This window comes from Daktulosphaira vitifoliae, unplaced genomic scaffold (assembly GCF_025091365.1).
Source record: "Daktulosphaira vitifoliae isolate Bord-2020 unplaced genomic scaffold, ASM2509136v1 Scaffold_1, whole genome shotgun sequence".
NCBI classification, from domain to species: domain Eukaryota; kingdom Metazoa; phylum Arthropoda; class Insecta; order Hemiptera; family Phylloxeridae; genus Daktulosphaira; species Daktulosphaira vitifoliae.
In genome coordinates this window covers 60803258-60825225 of record NW_026099572.1, presented here as the reverse complement: position 1 = coordinate 60825225, position 21968 = coordinate 60803258, and the positions used below count along the sequence as shown (strand labels likewise).

At 24.6% G+C, this 21968-nt stretch overlaps 1 protein-coding gene and 2 long non-coding RNA genes across 3 annotated transcripts; 1 reads left to right on the top strand and 2 right to left on the bottom strand.

Moving 5' to 3' along the window:
* The first annotated feature begins 4407 nt into the window (after nt 1-4407).
* LOC126894451 (uncharacterized) lies at nt 4408-7978 on the top strand. The gene is made up of 3 exons (XR_007701406.1): nt 4408-5296; nt 5351-5554; nt 5643-7978. It is a non-coding gene; the product is annotated as an uncharacterized LOC126894451 (long non-coding RNA).
* Nucleotides 7979-10933: 2955 nt separating this feature from the next.
* On the bottom strand, nt 10934-15976 carry LOC126894450 (uncharacterized). Its single transcript, XR_007701405.1, has 3 exons — nt 15650-15976; nt 13479-14367; nt 10934-11993 (listed from the first exon to the last, which is right to left on the bottom strand). It is a non-coding gene; the product is annotated as an uncharacterized LOC126894450 (long non-coding RNA).
* Nucleotides 15977-17698: 1722 nt separating this feature from the next.
* Nucleotides 17699-18680, bottom strand: LOC126894423 (uncharacterized). Its single transcript, XM_050665457.1, has 2 exons — nt 18554-18680; nt 17699-18492 (listed from the first exon to the last, which is right to left on the bottom strand). The coding sequence occupies exons 1-2, from the start codon at nt 18678-18680 to the stop codon at nt 17699-17701; spliced, it is 921 nt and encodes a 306-aa protein (XP_050521414.1).
* Nucleotides 18681-21968: the final 3288 nt, after the last annotated feature.

The following is a 21968-nucleotide window of genomic DNA, read 5'->3' as shown; positions in this document are numbered from 1 at the left end:
ATATTCACCGCTCCTAGTAGTGGAATATAGTAACTAATATTTGGTAACTATGTCGTTACCGCATCTTTAAATTGATAAGAATTTGCTGGCTAGAAATTGCTCACTTCACGCACGTGTTTTATTGCAGTACTTTGCTGGTTCATTTCTTTATTGTTTGGAGTAAAATCACTCGATTTAAGAGTTGGAATATTACTATCATGAACTATAATTACTTTATTCGTTATTGGTGATATCAATGAACCTACATTTTCTGAGCAGAATGCTTTAGAATTATTAATTATAGCTAGGTTCTTGTATTCTAGTTTGTTATCTAATTTAGTATTAGAAGAATTAGTTTTGAAAATGTCTGACACATTTTTTAAAGAACTAATTCTTTGGTCATCCACTGACATGACATTAACTTTTATGGTGTAAGGTTTCAGCCAAACCAGAGGGCCTAGTAATTACCCACTGCCCAGGGGGTACACTGGACAGTGACCTAGTAGCCGCGCCAAGCAAGATAGTACTTGTTGACGGAGCTACTAGGTTTTGATAAAAAAAAAATGTTAATAAAAAGAGAAAGACCATGATAATATAATATTTTTTCTTTTTAATTATTGAAAATTTTTAATATATATATATATTCATAAAGGAACAAATAAAAAAAAGAAGAAAAAGAGCGGTGTTAGTTACACAAAATTAAAAATGAGGTAAAAGGAGGTTTCATGTTGATACTTGTTGGTTGAGTTGAAGAGTGACGGCCCACCACCAGCCATAGTTGTGCCTCACATCGTCATCATCATTGGCATCTTAACGTTTATTTAAAAAAAAAAAACGGAGGACAAAAAAATATATGAACAGCCGGGTTGAAGCCACAAGTAGACGGCAGGTCGACTCAACGTTTATTTTAATAAAAAAAACGGAGGACAAAAAAATATAAACAGCCGGGTTGACGGCCGGTCGACTCAACGTTTTATTTTATTAGAAAAAAAAACGGAGGCCAAAAATATAAATGTACATAAAAACGTGGTTTTCACAACCAAAAATATAAAGAAGACACGACTTGTCGCTTCGGTAGTTTGGTTGGAAAAAAAAAATGCGTTGTCGCGACATTTGTAATGACCAGTGATTGTGACGCCGGGTGGTGGTGGTACCAACTTTGACACGTCCATTGGGGGGAACTACAACAATATGGGTATAGGCACAGAATAGATTAAACCAGAATGGACACTCTTAGTTTTTGCTTATAACAAGCTTATGTCGCTCAGTGTTGCCACTTAAGAAAAAAAATGTATTCCCTTTTTTCTTTACATACGGTCACATTGTTCAACACCATTATTAATGGTTTGTTTGTAAACACAATGTTTATAAACATGGTTTATTGGTAAACAAACCGCCTACACATGTCATAAATCTGTAGCGACTCACTGATCATTCGTGAATTGTGGTTTGTCTGCGCTTCATGTGTGTTGTGTTCCGTTCACCGTTGTTGTGAGTTTTGCTATTATATTTTGACTAGTGATTATCACTTGCTGTAGTTTTAATTTTTCAATTGCAATGGACTACTTTTTAACTGCAAAACGAAAAATACTTAAATGTTCAATAAAAAACTGCAAAAGTTTAGAAGTAGATCCGGCATTAGTAAGTCATTTTTCTTTTCCTAAGGATCCTTGTAGGTAAGTAATTTGTTTAGCATTTATAAAATATATTTCAATTAATTGAAATATTAAATTATTATTTATTGTATAGGTGTGAAGTTTGGATTGACAAATGTGGATTGTCCCATCTCAAAGGAATTGATGCAGTAGTTTTGAACAAAAATTATCGGTTGTGTTCATTGTATTTTGAAAACTGTATGTTTCGAAATGAAAAACAGAACCGTCTTAGACCTGATGCTATTCCAACGTTATTTGAAGATGCACTATTAAACAAAGAGGAACAGGCTGTTGAAACTATTGCTGATAATGATAATGAAACAGTGGAGTGCTTGCCATCATGTTCAACACCTGGTATGTTTTTACTTATAACTTTAGCTATTTCTAAAATAATTTATAAATACTTAATTAGACTGATTATTATATTATAATACTATTTAATTTTTTATTACAATATCTATTTAATTTTTATTTTAGATACATCCTCTGCCTATTCAACGATATCTGTGTCGGATGTATCCACTTCGACATCAGTAGAAATGAGTTGTCAAATGAGTACCCATTGTCAAACTCCATCATCTCTAACAGATCGAACTCCACGGAAAATGTCACTTAGGAAAGATCTCTTCGNAGATCGAACTCCACGGAAAATGTCACTTAGGAAAGATCTCTTCGCAGAAACAAAAAGAAGAAAAGAACTGGAGTCAGTAATAAGTTGTAATCCTGAACTAGCTGAAGATTATTCCATCATAACCTGTCTGAAAGTCTGTGAAAAATACTGCTCACCAACTATATGTCTATTGGTGAAATCACAAATTGAAAACAAAAATCGAAAACCAAAAGGATATAGGTATTCAAATGAAATCAAACAATTAGCTCTTAATATATTTTTTATAAGTGCAAAACTATATAAAAATATGCAAAAACCTCTCAACCTTCCTTCATGCCGAACATTGAGAAGAGTCACTAGCAGATTTGAAATTACACCGGGACTCAATGATTTTCTTTTTCATTTATTATCATATAAAATTAATAGTTTATTACCTGAAGCTCGTGATTGTATCCTTTGCGCTGATGAAATGTCACTTAAAACACATTTATTTTATAAAGTTGCAAGAGACAAAATAGTTGGATTTCATGAGACAACTAAGTGCAGAAAATATGAACCTGTAAAATATGCTATTGTACTTATGCTTAGAGGAATAAATCATAATTGGAAACAACCAATCGCATATTTTCTCATCTCTAATAGCTGTTCTGGCAATGATTTAAAAGATATTATTTTTTCAACTATTTCGCGGTTGCAAAATATTAAATTGAACATCAAGGCATTCATTACAGATCAAGGCTCGAATTTTTCTCAGTTTGCAAAAAACTTGTATGTGTCTCCTGGAAAACCATATTTTCATATAATTCAGTACAAATTGCTTATATTTTCTCCATACATTTCTTCATTAGATAACCTGACACGTAAGTTATTAATATTTATATTAAAAATAGTATTTAAATTTATGAAGTAGAATAAATAATAATAACCTTAATGTGAGTTCTAAGATTGGCATTTGATGTATGAGAAACTGATAATAATTTTCTTTTGGGTATACATAACAAACACTTAAATGTTAAAGAATTTTTACTTGTATTATCAAACATTTGTTTGAAAAAAGAATTAATGTATGGCCACTTTAAACAATTTGAAGATTGCTCAATTGATTCAAGTGGTATATTACCACTGGAATCACTTATTTTACTTATCGACATAACAAAAAAATTTAGATTCACGATGTATAAATTATTATTATAAACATAAAACAACATTACATAATTAAAACATAACATAATATTTACCAACTGACGCCACAATTTTGTTATGAACATATTATTTCATATTCGATTGGCGATTGTATGAAAACCATATAACTATAACATCATACACAACCACAGTAAGTGCATTGCATTTAAGCTATTTTTAGAATTTTCCCCAATTCTGAGAGCAGGTGTGCGGCCTTATCATTAATGATTATTTTCATCATATAATAATATATCTGAGTAGAGTATTGTTATGTCTATCCTTCATTGTATAGTTACTATTACTATTAATCATTCTGTATTTTTATAACCAAAAAATATAAAACACAGATTTTAGTATTAATATTGGATTTTTTTTAAATTAAATCACGTAAGCAGCGTTTAATAAAATGTATGTCATACATTTTTTATGGAATTTTGAATTTAGCTTAACTGTTATTTCAACTAATTAACTAAAAAAAGGCTAAGTTATTTCAACGAAAAATTTAATTAGTTGGAGTTAAAAAGTTTATTAGAAAAATAATTAACTAGTTAAGTTGAAAAGTTAAAAAAACATTAACTTTTTAACTTAACTTTAACTTTTCAACTAGTTAATGCCCACCATTGAGCAAACCAATTAAAAAGTTTTAAAAAAATCAATTAAAATAAAAATCGTCAGAAATAATGTTAAAAAGTCCACGAATTAATTATTTTAAATATAATAGAAAAGAGTGTAAATCAAGTCAATACCTATAATTAACAGCTTAACCGATACTGATATGTAAAAATATAATATTTCTCTACAGGGTGATTTTTTTATCATAACCCACTCAATTACTCGCAAAAAAAAAGTTATTTTGAAATTTTTTTTTTTGGGTACTTTTAGTTACATGTTATTCTCTATTAATTCGTTATGAAGTATTTTTTAGGTTCATCCCTTATGTCTTTTAAGGGTCTCAACTTTGATTTTTCAAATGGGAACATGTATTTTGAATTTAATAAAATAATAGACATTTTTTTTTAATAATAAATGGCGTTGGAATTTTTAATATAACTTTATCCGTTACTAAGTTATTTCATTTTAAAGTTACGAATATTTGAGTTAAAATATATGTATAATATACATGGATTAAACTAAACGGTAGCTAATTGTTTTTTTACAACGTCGCTGTTCACAGTTACGCAGCGTTTATTGCCCATAAGACTTTATCAACAGAAAGGTTTATAATATAACAGTTTACCCACCCATCCCGGATTGTTACCGATATACGACTCCATCGAAATTATTGAAGCAATTTTCTTATCAGGCAAATAATGCACTCTGATTTAACACAATCGATGTTCTCTGAAATTTAAAATTTACTAATAAGAAAACAATTTAATGTAATATAACCTTACTTGTATACTCGTTTTAATCGTGATGCAACCTATCTTGTTGAAATGTATGTTACTTTACTTAAGTAAACGCGCAGGATGTGTTATTCTATTTAAGTGTCAGTTAATTACCGAAAATTTATAAAAATTTTAATTATTTGTAATACCGAAATTGATACTTTATGCAATAAGGAAAACTTATTATTAATGAGTATATTTTTATTTCGTCGTAGAAAATATTCAAAGGTTTTGATATGGTGCCTGCAGCTATGGACTTTGGCTAAGTACACGTGGTTTGGGATGAGCAAATTTTATCTTTCAAATCGGCCACATGAATTATGATTTACTAGTATAAAATCTTTTAACATGTCAAGTAACTTGCGTATCAGTAATGTAATGAAATTTTATTTTAATTTGGTTATTAAATGATCATTACTTCTAAAAACCAAATAAAAATTTTACTATACAAAATTCACATATTCACAATTTCTACAGCAGAGGTATGTTCAATATGAAAAAAATCTTTTCAATCCTAATTCTTAAATTGTTTTTAGTTAAAATGTTGATGTCTGCCATTTAAATTTTTATGTATATTCTAAAAAGTATGCACTTGAGAGAAATCTTATTTACCATTTAATGTTATTTGGTCAATTTTCTATTCACAACTAAAAGTTAACAAGATTTAATCATGATTGTACTACATCCTTTCATGGAAAGAATTGAATATAAATCGTATACATTATTCTTAAAAAACCAAAGTGAGTTATACAAAATTCATTTGGGTTTTGTAATTATTAAATTATATCATTTGTATATTAATTTTGTTTATTTTATATTCTATTTCAGTTTCAAATTTGTTGTGTATATGTTATTAGACATTTTTTAGTTAGCTATAATTATTTCAACCACATAAGATCATTAATTAATTTTCACTAATTATTAAACTTTTATAGTAATGTTATTATGGTTGAGTTTCTTTTATGTTAATAATTTTTTATAATTATAATTTTGATGTTACTACTTGAACTAACAAATTTTTAAAATTGAACTGCAATTATTAATGAGCAAATAAAAATAAGGTTACATTTATAATATTGTGATGCAGGTTATTATTTTATTTTTTCAATGAAATTAAATTAAATGTAGTTGTAAAAAGTTGTAACCTAAAATTTAAAGGAGAAGTAAATGTTCTACATTATTTATGTACAGTATAAAAATTATACATAAATAAATATTTAATTATTTAAAAAAAACATAATAAATGAATTTCGAGTCGTTCAGTTACAAAAGGATGCATGTTCAAGTAAATTTTATTTGTTATTTTCCTATTTCCTAACTTATTGTAAACTAATTTGTCAAGAAAAATCAAAATTAAAAAATATATATTTTTGGACGTACGTTTTGCAATTGGGTGATTTTCATATGAATTTTGTATATGAAAATGCATATGTGTATTAATGATTTACAGAAAATTTATTTATTTTTTATACATATATTTACACAGTCTAATGATAGCTTAATAAAAAAATTCAATTTTTTAAATTATTTTTCATTTTTAATTATATATTTTTGACTTCCTAATATATTCAGTTCTAATTTATTTTAACTTGGGCAGTTATTAGTGATTACTTTTAAATTACAATTTATTATATTTCATGTAGAAACAAGTTTTGTTTTGCTGAAACTTATAATTTTTTCATGGAGGGTTGTCGAAATGTCAGTTTGTAAAATTTTTTTAGTACATGATTTTCTATGTCATTACGCAAATTCTACATGAAATCATGTATTACGCAAATTCTGTCATAGACTCAAGTATTAAGAAAAATTCATTAACTGGTGTTTCACAGCTCTCTTATGAAAATATTCTAAGTTGGGCAAAAGGAAAAAAATGTCTGCAGGATTATAATAAATAGTAATTGAAGAGATAGTTACAATAACATGACAAATCAATTTTTTTTTTTTTAATTAAGAGATGAAAATAATTCTTTTAATACAGTAATTAATTATATAAAAGTTGTTAATAGTGTTCAAAATGTTTATAAAATCACTATCAATATTTAAACAAACTTTAATTTAATTTTTTTTAAATATTTTTGAAATACTCATATACTTGCATTTTTTATTTCCATTAAGTGATTTACTATTTACAAAGGTTAAACCTTCATTTAATTGTACTCTTTATTTGTTTATTCTTTTTTTTTTCAAAATAGTAATATCAAAATTCTAGTAAAATACCTAATTAACTTAATGGTATATATTTTTTTGATAATCTGATCCTTTACCAGCTCATAGAGGGGGATTCAAAATGACAACTTTTCTACAAATAATTGAATTTTGAAAATGTTCCGTAAATAATGACACTTAATAAATTGTAGAAATAATAAGTCTCAAATGATAATTACTTGGATGCAGCAATTTATACAATTAACAATAATTATTTGTTTATAAATGTAATTTACATATTTTTTTTATATACTTACTATGTCTATGCATTCTGAAGATTTTATTTAAAATTAGAGTTGTTGGTTGACAATATGTCATTTCTGTTGATTTTCAACAAAACTATTATCTAACTAAATCTGATATGCATGTAGGGTACAATTAAATTTTTAAAAAGTAAATAATAATCTTAAAATGTCAATATTTTAAAAGTTACATAATTGTTTTTTTTTTTTTAAATCTTTATTTGAAAATTTTTTATCTTTGACAAATATTTTTGTTTTGTTTTCGTTTTGTAAAACATTTAAAGGATTTAACTAAAATTTTTTTATTTTAAGTCATGAAAAATAGTTAATTTATATTTTATAAACATCAATGAACCAAAACTTGTTTGATTGTAGAAAAATGTATTTTTAATTAAAATGTATAGTTAATTTTTCACTTATAATTTCTATCTGTTACTCATAATATACAATTAAACACTTTAATATACATGTACATGTAATATAATGTACATGTATTTTTGAATGTGTCTTATTTTCTGTTCAAACTTTTTGAGTTATTATATTTTTAAGTTAATACCTATGTTCATAGTAAATAAAAGCCAAAAGTAGAAATTAACTTTGGAATTGTGTTAAATGATTAAATATCTATTAGTAATTACAAATCTTAGTTGGTTTACATAAACAATATTTTATAAAAAAATTTTACATAATGTAATAATGTTATAAATATACAAATGTATGTTTTTTGTAAAATTAAATTTATAATCATAATAAATTTAGTTAGAACTATCATATTAATTTTAGTTTTTTGTTAGCTAATTTTATAAAAAAAATTTTGTATTAGTATTTTTTTTACAATTGTACTTGTATATTAATCTTATTTATAATAAAATTTTAATATATTTTTGGAAAAAAATGTATATGTTTGTTGTTTTATTGAAACCTTTTATTATTTTTATTAGCTACCTTGATATTTTTGAATAATTTTTATGAATGTTCCTATATTTTTTATTAAATGATATTTTTATAAAATTCTATTGTCTGTTTATGCATAATTTTGAAAAAGATTATAACTTTATTTTGAGCACTTTGTCTATTATTAAAGTTATTGATGTTTTATATATTAAAGTTTATACTTTTTAGTGGCTCATTTAGAATTTATATTGAGGGATTAAACATAAAAATTGTTTTATTCTCTCCAAGTTTTATCAAAATGTTTGTCTTTGCTACCAGGGTAGTTCTGTAGTATTTTAAAGTTTATGAAAATTTGAATATTTGTGTGTTATTTACGATATGAAACATAACATTATTTATAATCTAGAAAATAAAATTTATATTGGTCAAACATTTTTTTTAAACCTAAATTTTATATCCTAGGAAAAAATATTGGTATTGAATACTCCATTTATGCACCCTTATTTCTATTTAATTTATAAATTGAATAAAAAATGTAAGTTTCATGTAAAAAATAACCTTTATCGTTATGTTATTTTGGTACTTAATACTGCCATAAAGCTTATGTAATATACTTTAAATTGAAAAATCTGACCCCTGGATCGTCTTCGTGGTGAAAACGGACATCAAAATAAAAGAAAAATGTACGATTTATGTGTAAAAATTGGAAAATTAAAAAAAAAAAAATTAATGAATTAATGTTGTATATCAAACTTATTTGAAAAAGTTTTTAAGAAATTAGTATAAATTGCATTGGCGTATTAAGAAAGTGAGGTTATAAGACCAATCTCCCCTAATTTTTTATTTGAAAATATTTATTTTGAATATAAACTAATAACTTCAAAAAGAAATTTTTTGTAAAATTTTATAAGTTTTCCATCTACAAGGGTTGGCTATAGTAATGAGGATCATCTTTTTGAGTATAGGGAAAATATTAAAAATTTCTTTGATTTTTATATCAATTTAGATTGAATAATTCACATTACTGCAATTAACCCTTTGTGAATAGGAATTTCTTATTCATATTGAAATTATCTATCATCTGTTTTTATGAGGTTATTAATTAGAAAAACTATTATTTACATAAAAAGATTTTTAATATGTTATAAATAATCCAAGCAAAATTTTGATTCAAAATGTCATGTTTTTAATATTGATTTTTATGAAAGTTTATTATTTAAAAATGTCGGACTTTTATATTTTCTTTCAGCGCAACTTGCAAGTTTGAAATTGATATCATTAGATTGAAAATCTTATGAGAATTTAAAAAAATCATGTAGTTTAAATTGATAAGGTCAAAAACTTTATATAATTACTATTACAGTAAATTTATGAGAAAAGCTCAAAATTTCATAAAAATCGCTATTTTTTGTATTAATATTGAAATAAATAATTTTAATAAAAATAGTAATCATTTCTATACATTACAGTTCTGTGTTTGAATAACTTTTGGTGTTTAAATAGACGCTACAATTAAAATATTCAGAATTATATTCCGTATAGTTATATCCTATAATACCAATATTCAGAAATATTCCTGGCCTAGTTTCTCCTGATTTTGATCATTGATATGTTGTTGTTTTATCACAACATAATTTTTATATTTGAATCACAATAAATTTATTATTTTATATTCNAATACATAACATAATTTTTATATTTGAATCACAATAAATTTATTATTAAGTTATTATTTTATATTCATACATCTATAACATAATACGTACAGATATTTTATATACTTCTTCATTGAGTAGTAATTAAATAGTTGTGTGTAGTATTAATATAACAATATATGTAATTGATCATTAATTAGTATTCAATTGTGCATAATGACTGCAACTACATACATATTATATATTTATTTTAAATAAAATATTTAAAAAAATTGTTCATGTAAAAATGTGATATAAACGGAATATGTCTTAATTTGATGCAATAAATTCTTTAGTTACTATTATTATTGATCATTTTTACAAATGTAGTTTACAATTTAATATCAATAAAATAATGGAGTAAAGCAAAATACATATAAAATTATCTACATATAATAAAAATAATACGATAATATACAATATTTGGCAATACTAGTACACTAATATATTGTTACAAAAAAAAAAAATAATAATAATTATATTACATTGTCTCTGTAAATCAGAAGTATTTTTCCTTTTATAGTTAAGTTCTTTTAATTTAAATTATAGATTTTTTAATTACACTAGCAACAATTTTTGTTTAAATGCTACGAGACTAACTATTAGTTAAATTAGAGATTTTCGATTAAAATTACTATTTATGACTATTTTAGTAAAACGAAATGGAAAATTGTTAATGACAATAGTGTTACTAGTACTTTTGTCGTGGGAAAAATATTTTATAAGAAATTCTATTGATAAAATTGAAGTCATAATTGGGCATTTGTTTTTTTATAAATAAGGGAAATACAATTTTATGACTTAATACACAATGAATGGTTATCAAATTAATTGGACATTTATTTGAACATAAATATATTATTTACTACCAATAAACTACTTTTCTTTTTTTTTTTTTTTTATTTCCTGGGAAAAATTTAAAAATATTAGAACACTAGAAATGGTAAAATTAGAAATAAAAATGCATACTAAGACTTTGGAATTTTTATAGAGTTCATTTGTAAAGGTATCTTGATAGGTGTAACTTTACAAGTATTTACTTAAGTCATACATATTTATATGTACTGTGTGGAATTATTAAAAATAATTTTTAATATTTTATTTTAATTTTTAATATTTTATTAAAAATTACTAAAATGAGTGAGACTCTAAGTATGTACGAGGCATATTTAATTGCTGATCCCTCTTTTAAAGGTACTGAGTTAGAGTACTATAAACATGTGGCAGAGACATCTGAGTCATTCGTTAGAGAAAATCATCAACTAAAACAAGTATGTATGGTATTATATTAAAAAATATATATATTTTTTTCACACTTATTGTTCTATTTTATAATATCTCACAGAAAATTAAGCTTTTGGAACAAAAAATTAATACTATTTGTAATGATGTAGAAATCATTACAGAAGAAAAAAGTATTGTACAGGAAGAAAATGTAAGTTTTTTTCTTAAATTTTATTATAAAGTAGTATTGGTTGATTTAATGGAATTAATTTTTATACATGCTAAGTTGCATAAGGGTACAATAAGAAAGAATATGAATTTACTAAGTCATCAGAATTTTACAAACTAGATTTAAAAAAAAATATTTAAAAATTAATTTAGATTTTTAAAACATTTTTATTTCTTGCATGAAATTATACATGTTCTAATGTATAGACAAAAGGTGGGTTAAATAATATGTTTTGACCCTTGCCCTTTGAATCTAATAGTTAGTACTATTCTAATGACTCTTTTAAACAACAAATTAAACTATTTTATGATACATTAAAACAATTTTACTTTATTTTTCATAGATTGACTTAAAAAATAAACTCATTGAACTTAAAAGCGCCAATAATAGGCTTCATAGAGAATGTGTCGAGGAGCAAGATAGATTGAGGGCAAGTACAGTTTTTATGTGATATTACTAAAATAAAAAAGTAAACTCGAGTTCATGTTACAATATAACTTAAAAAAAATTGAAATACTTTAGGAATCTTTAAAAAAGGCTGGCTCTGGTCACGTAATTTCTGAATCGGTACTACTAATCAATCAAACGGTAGCTGAAAAGTTGAGAAACTTGGAAGCTAAGGTTGTAGCAAAAATAGAGGAGCAGGTATTTGCTAATTTTAATAAGCTGACTATTAAAACATCTAGGACTTCTGAAAATAAAGAAGTAAGAATTAATCAGTGTAATATTTGTTGTATAAAATATTTATATTATAAAACTACATTTAATATCTCAAAATAAATTTAAGTGTATAATTTTCTGTTTTAAGGTAATTGTATTAACCAACTGTTCAATATTTTTAGAAAAAATAATTTATTTTTAATCCCATATAAAGAATGTATAAAGAACAATCTACAACTAACTTTTGAATTGGACACAATTATACTATTGTATTATTATATGATATTCATTAACTTATTTAACTAATAAATTAAATATACATTAAAAAAAACCTAAACTTAAAATAACTTTTGTTTAAGTTAAAAATACTAATTAATATAAAAATATACAGAGTTATTGGTTTATAATAAACCACTTGTTTACTCACCAAATAAATGCAATACAGAAAAATAAAATAATAAATTAATAAGAAAAATGATAGTTTCTTTCTTTTAGTTATAAACTTAATGGAGTGTCAACTTATTTAAATGGCAACATACATATTTAATTAAATTATAAAATAGCGCATGTAATAAAATGGCTTATAAATTAAAAAATTATCTAATTAAGTAAATTACTGGTCGATAACAACTTTCAGTATTTATAACTATTATAACTAACAGTATTTCAGAAATTATTAACAATTTAAAGTAATGACTGGAGATGAGGAGTGGGTGCTGCTCTTTTTATAACTAGTCATTTACCGACCATACTCTTCGTTCTGCCTAGATATAAAAATGAGAATAATGTTCAAAGTATTGGTCCAAAAGTTGTTATCCTTCAGTCATTTTCTTAATAAGATAATTTTTTGTTTTATAAGTTAATTAAATATGTATGTTGTTACCTTTAAAAAAATTGACAACCCTATAATTTATAAGATATTATCCTAATAAGTATACTAAACAGTATAAGTATATTAAACAAAAAATTAACAAAATGTAACTAAAAAAAATAAAAAATAATTTTTCCAATATATTTATTTTCGAGTAATCAAGTGGCTTATGATAAACCGATCACTCTGTAGAATATTATTAAAAATTACTAATAAAAAATATACATACAATTTACAATGAACATATGTTTAGAAATTTGCTTTTATTTGTTGATCAATATTTAAAATTATCTAGATTCACAAATCACATTGACTATGTTAGCATAACATTCTTTTTAACTCAGTTATATCAATAGTAATATATTTTATAGATGTTTTTAATGTACTATTACATGCTATGAAAAAAAAGTTTCTATATCTTATGGGCATTGTTGTACCATAAGTACTATTATACATTATACATTATATGTATATGCAAAAATAAACCCTATTTATGATCTAGCCAATGAATTGTGTATTAATTCTCATTATTACTTTATATTAACATTGATTGCTGGCTTGATTGTTAGAAAATTATAAACATATGTACATATGTATGTAAATAAATTATACATAAAAATATGAAACGTATATGAATGTACGTACATTTAAAATATTATTGGTTCTTCACCAGAAAATCTGCTCTGAATGGTGGTGTCCGCAACATTCAAATTTTCAAGAAATTATTAAAAATATTAAAATAGAAAATATGGATGATTTTAATATTATTAAGAAAGCAAAATCTAGGTATTCTTATTGGACAAAAAATGGCGAGGTAAATGCTTTTAAGTATATTTTTCTTGTATACATGTATAGATTGACCTGATATACTTTATAATAAGTATAATGTTTAATAATTTAATTATAAAATTATACGTATATTATGATCATACATAGGCTATTAACCCTTAAAGCTTGAACATAACATCTGCTTAAGTCCATCCTTGCAATCTTTTAAAATCTTTCCAATGTCATAGGGTTTACCTACAGGAAGTCTTTAACCAAAATTTTGCAACCAATATCTTATTAAATATTTTTTTAAGTAGTCCTCCATGAATAAGCAATCAATTCAAGTCCTCTATGACTTGTTTGATATAACTCCATTTTTTTGGTTATAGAGTAACTATACAAGGTCCACTTTTTATTTTATAGTAATCTTCTTATTTATAAATTACATGCATAAATCATTCTTGAAAATATTTAGATTCGATGCTGTACAACTGACCGAAAAACCCAACACAAGATGTTGTATCCTATGCCAAAATGTTGGCCTTCTAATTTTATTAACAATGTAACTACTAGTCAGGTCAACCAGACTAGTTCTACAGCACAAGAAAATAAAAGTATGTAACACAAGTTCTTCTAATTGATAGTAATTTTAATAGCAATTTTTTATTTATTGTTTTAAGGAATTTTAAGTACGAGTTCATTGGGCTCCTTGCAGCACTCTGAAAAAATTATGCATGTAGATGAGGACTTCTATTAACATGTTTTTCTAGAAGTAAAAATAAAAATAAATTATCATTAAATTAACTAAAAAACTAATTTTCATGGGTTACTTTTTAATGTATTATCAAAAAAAAATAATAATAATAATAATAACATTATCAATATAATAACAAAAGGATTCCAGGAACAAAACGCTTATTTTTATAATTTAACTACTAGAAAAATAAGAATATTCTTATAAGTTTCTATCTACTATGTTATTTACAAAACTATTTAGGTATAGACTTATAATACTATTTTCAATTTTAAGGTTTTCAGATTGACTTCACATAATACAATAATCTAAAGAAAATAAAATCTGAATGTGTAACACATAGTCAGATTGGAACTCTTTTATGCTTTTATAGATTTATCTTTTAGTTTTAAAGTAAACTACAGTTTATTTTTTATAAATTCATTACTTAGTCACATTCAATAGCAAACTTTATATTTTACATATTTTTAAGTTATTTTTTTTATTAATTAGTTTTATTTTATTTTAATTTACCTATTAATAATTAAAATATTAAAGATGTCGTTTTACAATAATGAAGAAAAAATAAATAATAGGTCTTTCTTCATCGAAAGTAAGAAAAATAAGAGAGCTGCAACAAGGTTAATACATAATAACAATTATTATTAAAAACATAATTATTAGTATTCAAAAATATTCATTAAACTGATTTATAATTAAGATTATACTTAAAAGGTATAAGGACAGCATTTTGAACATCTATAGCAAACACAATATTAAATATAAATTAATTTAAATAAAGTTAATAAAATGAATGAATTTATTACTTAAATTTAAATTGAGTTCTAAATTATTTTTTCACATTTATCAGAATAACTATTAGTATCACATATATAATAACTTATTATTTTTAGACCGTTTAACTTTATTTTCTAAGTATGATATTCAATTCTACAGTACACTGTTTGATGCATCATGATTTTTTCAATGTACATTTTTTTGCATACTAGCAAAAAACATTTTAAATCGGGGTCTATGAATAATGAGAAATTCATTCAAATGCGTGATTAAACAACTTTAATGTAATTAATTAATTAAATCAGGGAAGCTAATACGATCTTAAAAACGCCAATCTACCTCAAAATAAACCTAAATACGACATTGGCTCAATGTCAAATTGAGCCAATTGCAGTTAAATATTACATGAATGCCTTTATATAAATACGTTTATATCAATAACTATTAATGAAATTGCATCTCTCTATACATAAAATGTATAATATAAATTATAAATGTAATGTTAAGATGAACTTACATAATTTTTCGGGATTTCTCAACTGAATTAATTTAAATTACGCTTCTACAGCAATCCTTGATTGATTTCATGTTGTCAATATAGGTTATGTTTGCATGTAATCCTCGTTTCCTGATTTGTCAAGTAGAGGGCCTACTTTTGAATCGTCGAAATCAACGGATTCTATTGTTTTATTAGGTATATGGTCAAAATTCTACATTTCCACGAACATAAATGTTCATCAAACGGATTCTATTGTTCTATTAGGTATACGACCTTCTAGGTATTGTTCGATGAACCTTTAAGTTCCACGATTGTTTGCAATTTATTGTAATAATATAAATAAATATTTTGAATTTTAAATTTATCAACTTGATTTTTATAATTAAAATATTTATTTTTAATTAATATATTATTTTTTAAGTAATAATAATTTATTACTAAAACATACATTTATAATTTGTTAGTTTAATTCACTTGATGTGAATTCAGTTTAAGTAATTCACCAAAATTAATAAATAATTTAATTACACAAATTCTAAAAAAAAGTATGTACAATTGCACACATGTTAAATTAAAAATTATTAATGCACTTTAAACAACAATACTAAAATTATCGAAAATAAAGTGCTACATATATTTTATTTTATTTATTTATTTTTATATTATTAATTAATATAACTAATATACGATGTTAATTTAAAATTGTATTTTAAGTAAATATGTTTACCTAAAAGGTAAGCATAAGGGTAAAACCTTTTTATTGTTATAAATGACCGTCCGTTCGCTATTGGATGGTTCTTAACAACTGTTGTTAACGAACGTTTTCTATTGTTCTAAACGGTCGTCCCTTCAATATTTCATACGGTCCGAACGTGTTCATGAACAACGTTCGTCATACAAACCTATACAATGCATAAAATAAAATTTGAACGAATACGTTCTTGAACAAATGATTAAAAAATAGATCCTCAGGTAGTAGCATTTTTTATTTCTGTAAAAATGATAACTATTTTTCTGAAAGACAACTGTTTTTAGAATGTAATTTTAATTTTGGGAAGGCCTGTCTCCCCTTGTAACCACGCCTAGGTAATCTTACCGAAATCTGCCACAGTAAAAGAATCTACAATCAAACAAGTTGTATAAAAAAAATTTAGTTAAATCTTTTAAATGTTTAAAAAAGCGAAAACAAAACAAGAATATTTGTCAAAGATAAAAAATTTTGAAATAAAGATTTTAAAAAAAAGAACAATTATGTAACTTTTAAAATATTGACATTTTAATAAAAAGAAAATATGACTTATAAGATTATTATTTATTTCTTAAAAATTTAATTGTACCCTACATGCATATCAGATTTAGTTAGATAATAGTTTTGTTGAAGATCAAAAGAAATGACATATTGTCAACTAACAACTCTAATTTTTAATTAAATCTTCTTCAGAATGCATAGACATAGTGAGTATATAAAAAAAATATGTAAATTACATTTATAAACAAATAATTATTGTTAATTGTATAAATTGCTGCATCCAAGTAATTATCATTCGAGACTTATTATTTCTACAATTTATTAAGTGTCATTATTTCCGGAACAATTTCAAAATTCAATTATTTGTAGAAAAGTTGCCATTTTGAATCCCCCTCCGTGAGCTGGTAAAGGATCAGATTTTTTTAAAAAATATATATGTATACCATTAAGTTTATTAGGTATTTTACTAGGTATACATACTAGATGTATAATAGAATTTTGAACTGAATTATAAGAAAAAATTGAATAGTTAATAGAATAAATAAATAATTTTACCATCTACATTGTTTTCTTGGTTTCTCAATACATTAATAGTCTAGCCTTATTTTTCAACGTCTGGCTACACTGGGTAAAAGTGAATATCAAATTTAAAAAATTATCTGATGGTTTAAACACAATTAGGCGTCTCTTTATGTGTCACCTAATTAATTATTATTATTTAAATTTTTAGGTGATAGTGGTTGCTATCCCGGAGATAATTAATAATCAAAATTAATGAACTGTTGCATTTATGTTATTAATTACTTTATTTTAATTATTTACAAATGTTGGAAATGTTGCCCATCAGTGTTAAAGCAGAATTCTAATCTTCTTTTTACTTCGTTATTTGTTGCTCTTTTAATAACATCATGTGGAATATTTGAACATACTTCGGTTATTTTAAGTTTTAATTCTTCTTTAGAAGAAAACTGCTGCTGCTCTCTGTACACTTCATTTTTCAAATAACTCCACAAGTAAAAATCTAGTACAGTTAAATCTGGTGACCGTGGTGGCCATTTCACAACAGGGCTATTTGTTCCAATCCAATTACCATTGTAATAAATTGTATTCAAATATTGTTGAACAATTTTGGCATTATGAGCTGGTGCACCATCTTGTTGCCATATAATATGCTGCCTCATTTCCAATGGTAAGTCTTCCAGCAAAACTGGTAAATCATTTTTCAGAAAATTCAAATATCTAGTAGCATTTAAATTTTCTTCAAAAAAATAAGGTCCAATAAGCTTATTATCAATCACACCACACCAAACATTAATATTCCACCGAAACTGACTTTTACTCTCAATTGTTAAGTGAGGATTGGTGTCACTCCAATAATGGCTATTGTGATGATTGACAACACCATTATTACAAAATTTTGACTCATCAGTCCACAATATCCGTGATAAAAAATTTGGGTTATCCTCCAAATTTACCATAATATGAAAAACAAATTCTAATCGCCTTTCATAATCACTGGTTAGCAATTGTTGGACATTTGTCGATTTATATGGATGGTATTTGTACCGTTTACAAATACATTGAACGGTACTGTAAGATAATCCCAATATTTCTAAAATAAATAAATCAAATTTACATGTCTTAATTTCATGTTTTACTTTTTAGTTGAATACCTGCCACAGATCTTAATGAACTATTTGGATTAGTTTTAAGATAAGCTAAAACTAAGGTAGACTTTTGTACAGTTGAAAGTGTCCTAACCCTACATTTTGAGCGATTAAAGCTGCCAAACATCGACATGTTCTTATAAACTTGACAAAACGTGGACTCTGATGGGCATGTACGATTAGTGTACCGTAGTTTGTACAACCTTTAATTTTAAGTTTGTTAAATGGATATTTTAAAATTAAAAAATATTAAATATTAACCTTGCTGCTGCTCTTTTATTTTTCTTACATTCAATATAGCAAGACATTATATCAGCTTTATCACTAATGCTATACTTTGACATTGTTATTAATAATGAACTTTTAATTTAAATAATTAAAATTTATTTAAAAAAAAAATTTTTTTTTTTAAAACCTCGATTTTATATACTTTAAAAATTTAACAAATTAAACCGTGATGAATACAAGTGTGTGTAACTTCCTATAGCAAAATCAGATTTGCTTTGAACTCTAAGAATCCCAGGTTATAATTAGTTATTTCCATTTCCAATGTTAAGATTTATAAATAAATTTTCAATAGTAGTTGAATTTTATTTGTTTGAAGCATCAAGTTTTTATATATGTATAAAGTTTATCATTAACTGTGATCATACATGTTAATTGGTTTGAAAATTTTATTATTATAAGTGATAGTGTATTGATGAAAACAATTTACTAATAATGAAAACTTCATTATAAAATTTTATATTTTCCTCTTTATAAAAAGCTTCAATTACTGTACATACTATGTGCCTTATATTATCAAATGTGTATCTCATATTAAATATCACACTTTGATTAAAAAAAAGGCAAGATTAACTAAAAAAATTAACAATTTTTTTATTTAAAAACTAATAAAACATTTTTGTGAAAGTATATACAAATGAAAAATTATACGCTGAGGATTTAACAATTTGTTAATTATAAGAAAAATTATATTTACATAATAAATGTAAAAATTTAAATATTAAACTATTGTAAATGTTACATGTTAATTTGTTGTAATGTATTTTAAATAACTTAAATAATTAAAACTTAAAACACAAGTAAGATTTTATTAAGATAATATTTGTTTATTAATATGATTACAATATTAATCCTATGACATTGAGGTATCAAAGCATACTAATGCATGCATGAAAAAAAAATTGTAGCTGCTTTCTGAAATAAAATTTAGTTGTTTTCAACTCTAGTTTGCTCAGTAAAATATCAAAAATTGTCACGGACATCACATCAAAATACTTGTACTTATCTGCGGTGAAATAAAAATGTATTCATAGATATTGTTTTTTCTTATTAAGCGAGCATCAATATGTATTTACTAATATTACCTGTTATGGTGTTTATGAAATGAAATTATTCACGCAAGACTAATGACATTTATCTAACGCTATTTTTTTAGTCAATTTTAAACAAATCCATTTTGACAAAGAACAAAACTTAAGAAATTGTTTAACACTTCAATATTAAGACAACTGAACAAAAAGAAAAAAACTAGTGCAATTATTCTAGAAATATAACACACTCTAAGACAAAATTACAGAATTTTGTACGATATCACAGCATTGTGACATTAATATGGAGACAGATATGTCCAAGTAGAATGGTATTCGACATGTTAGAAATCTTTAGATTATGGAATCTCTCGAAAATAATTTTAAATTTCAGGGAATATGTAATAAGTTAAATAAGTTTTGTTTAGATAACACATTGATAAGAAAAAATGCCTCAATATTTCCAATGAAACCGAATACCGGTTCATTCTGGTTTGTGTATTTATAAATGATTACTGACAACATAGTGCATTATAAACAATCATATTATAAGTATATCTGAAGATAAAGTCATAATTGGCAATAAATGCTGCGTAACTGTGAACAACGACGTCGTAAAAAAACAATTAGCTACCGTTTAGTTTAATCCATGTATATTATACATATATTTTAACTCAAAAATTGGTAACTTTAAAATTAAATTACTAAGTAACGGATAAAGTTATATTAAAAATTCCAACGCCATTTATTATTAAAANAAGTTTTAAAAAAATCAATTAAAATAAAAATCGTCAGAAATAATGTTAAAAAGTCCACGAATTAATTATTTTAAATATAATAGAAAAGAGTGTAAATCAAGTCAATACCTATAATTAACAGCTTAACCGATACTGATATGTAAAAATATAATATTTCTCTATATAATAGCTATTTCAAGTTATACGATAATACACTGCTCTCTAGTTGACACAAAACAATACAGTACTGCCAACACTATATTGATAAGCAATAAAAATTTGCATTAAAAAAATATTGTTATTTCAAATAAACGCACCAACCCGGCCACAGTAATTTGCGAATTGTTGAATGTTCCGAGACGAGTCCAGATATTTACTATACATTTTCTGAAATTTTATAAAAAAAACTATACATGGTGTGAAAAGCTAACGGGTGAAACGGGCAGGTGTAACTGAATATTGCAAATAAAGACCGCGGAAATTACTTTTGGTAGCGTATAAAAGCATTAACTCGGCCACAGTAATTTGCGAATTGGTGAATGTTCCGAGACGAGTCCAGATATTTTCTATACATATTCTGATAGCTTATAAAATACTCTATAATATAATATCAAATGCTAAGTTGTTAAATGCAGTGGTCGTTCACAATTATCCGAGTTGGTACGGCGGTGTATACGATAGTAAGTGTATATATACTCCCACCGGCCGTCAGATCTTTGTTGTGTGTATGATTGGTAAATGCGTTTAATATATGCTTTTTGGTATTATGTGTCTACATCTATCGGTTAGAAAAAGCGTTATACTCTATGAAATATCGGTAACCGAAGGGTAACCGATATTTGTTAGTGATAAGAAGTTAATGGACCACGAATTGGTAGCTTCACACTCGTGTTTTATTATAGGAAAGAGATCACTCCTGAAGAATTATTTAAATAAACATGTATTACTTTAATATATTTTATTAATAAAATAGTATTCTTATCATTACTATTATTTATATTATTAATTGAACCTACAATTAATGATATAGGTAGGTGTAATAAATTACACCTACATATATCAGAATGAATACCTAATTTTTTTTATGTGATCTTTTTAACCTAAAAGGCGCCGCTCGAGTTAAATATATTTTTATTTTGTCTTCAACCTCTTGTAGACAATTTTCATATTTTGGAATTTTGACAATTGAGTCTAGAATAAAATTAGCATACTAGTTAAAAAAAAATTTTTTTTTTACTTAAAATAATATCATAATAAATAATAACGTTAATAACAATTTTGATCATCATTCTAGAATAAAGAAAATTGTTAAAATATTTGTATTAAAAAGTCAGACAAGTTATTGCTTACCAAATACAACCTTACAAATTG

Excerpts from the sequence above, each read along its gene's own strand:
- LOC126894423 (XM_050665457.1), bottom strand. The coding sequence starts at position 18,680 with ATGTCGATGTTTGGCAGCTTTAATCGCTCAAAATGTAGGGTTAGGACA. Across the intron at positions 18,493-18,553 it reads TTCATTAAGATCTGTGGCAG|AAATATTGGGATTATCTTAC; the intron begins GTATTCAACTAA and ends TATTTATTTTAG.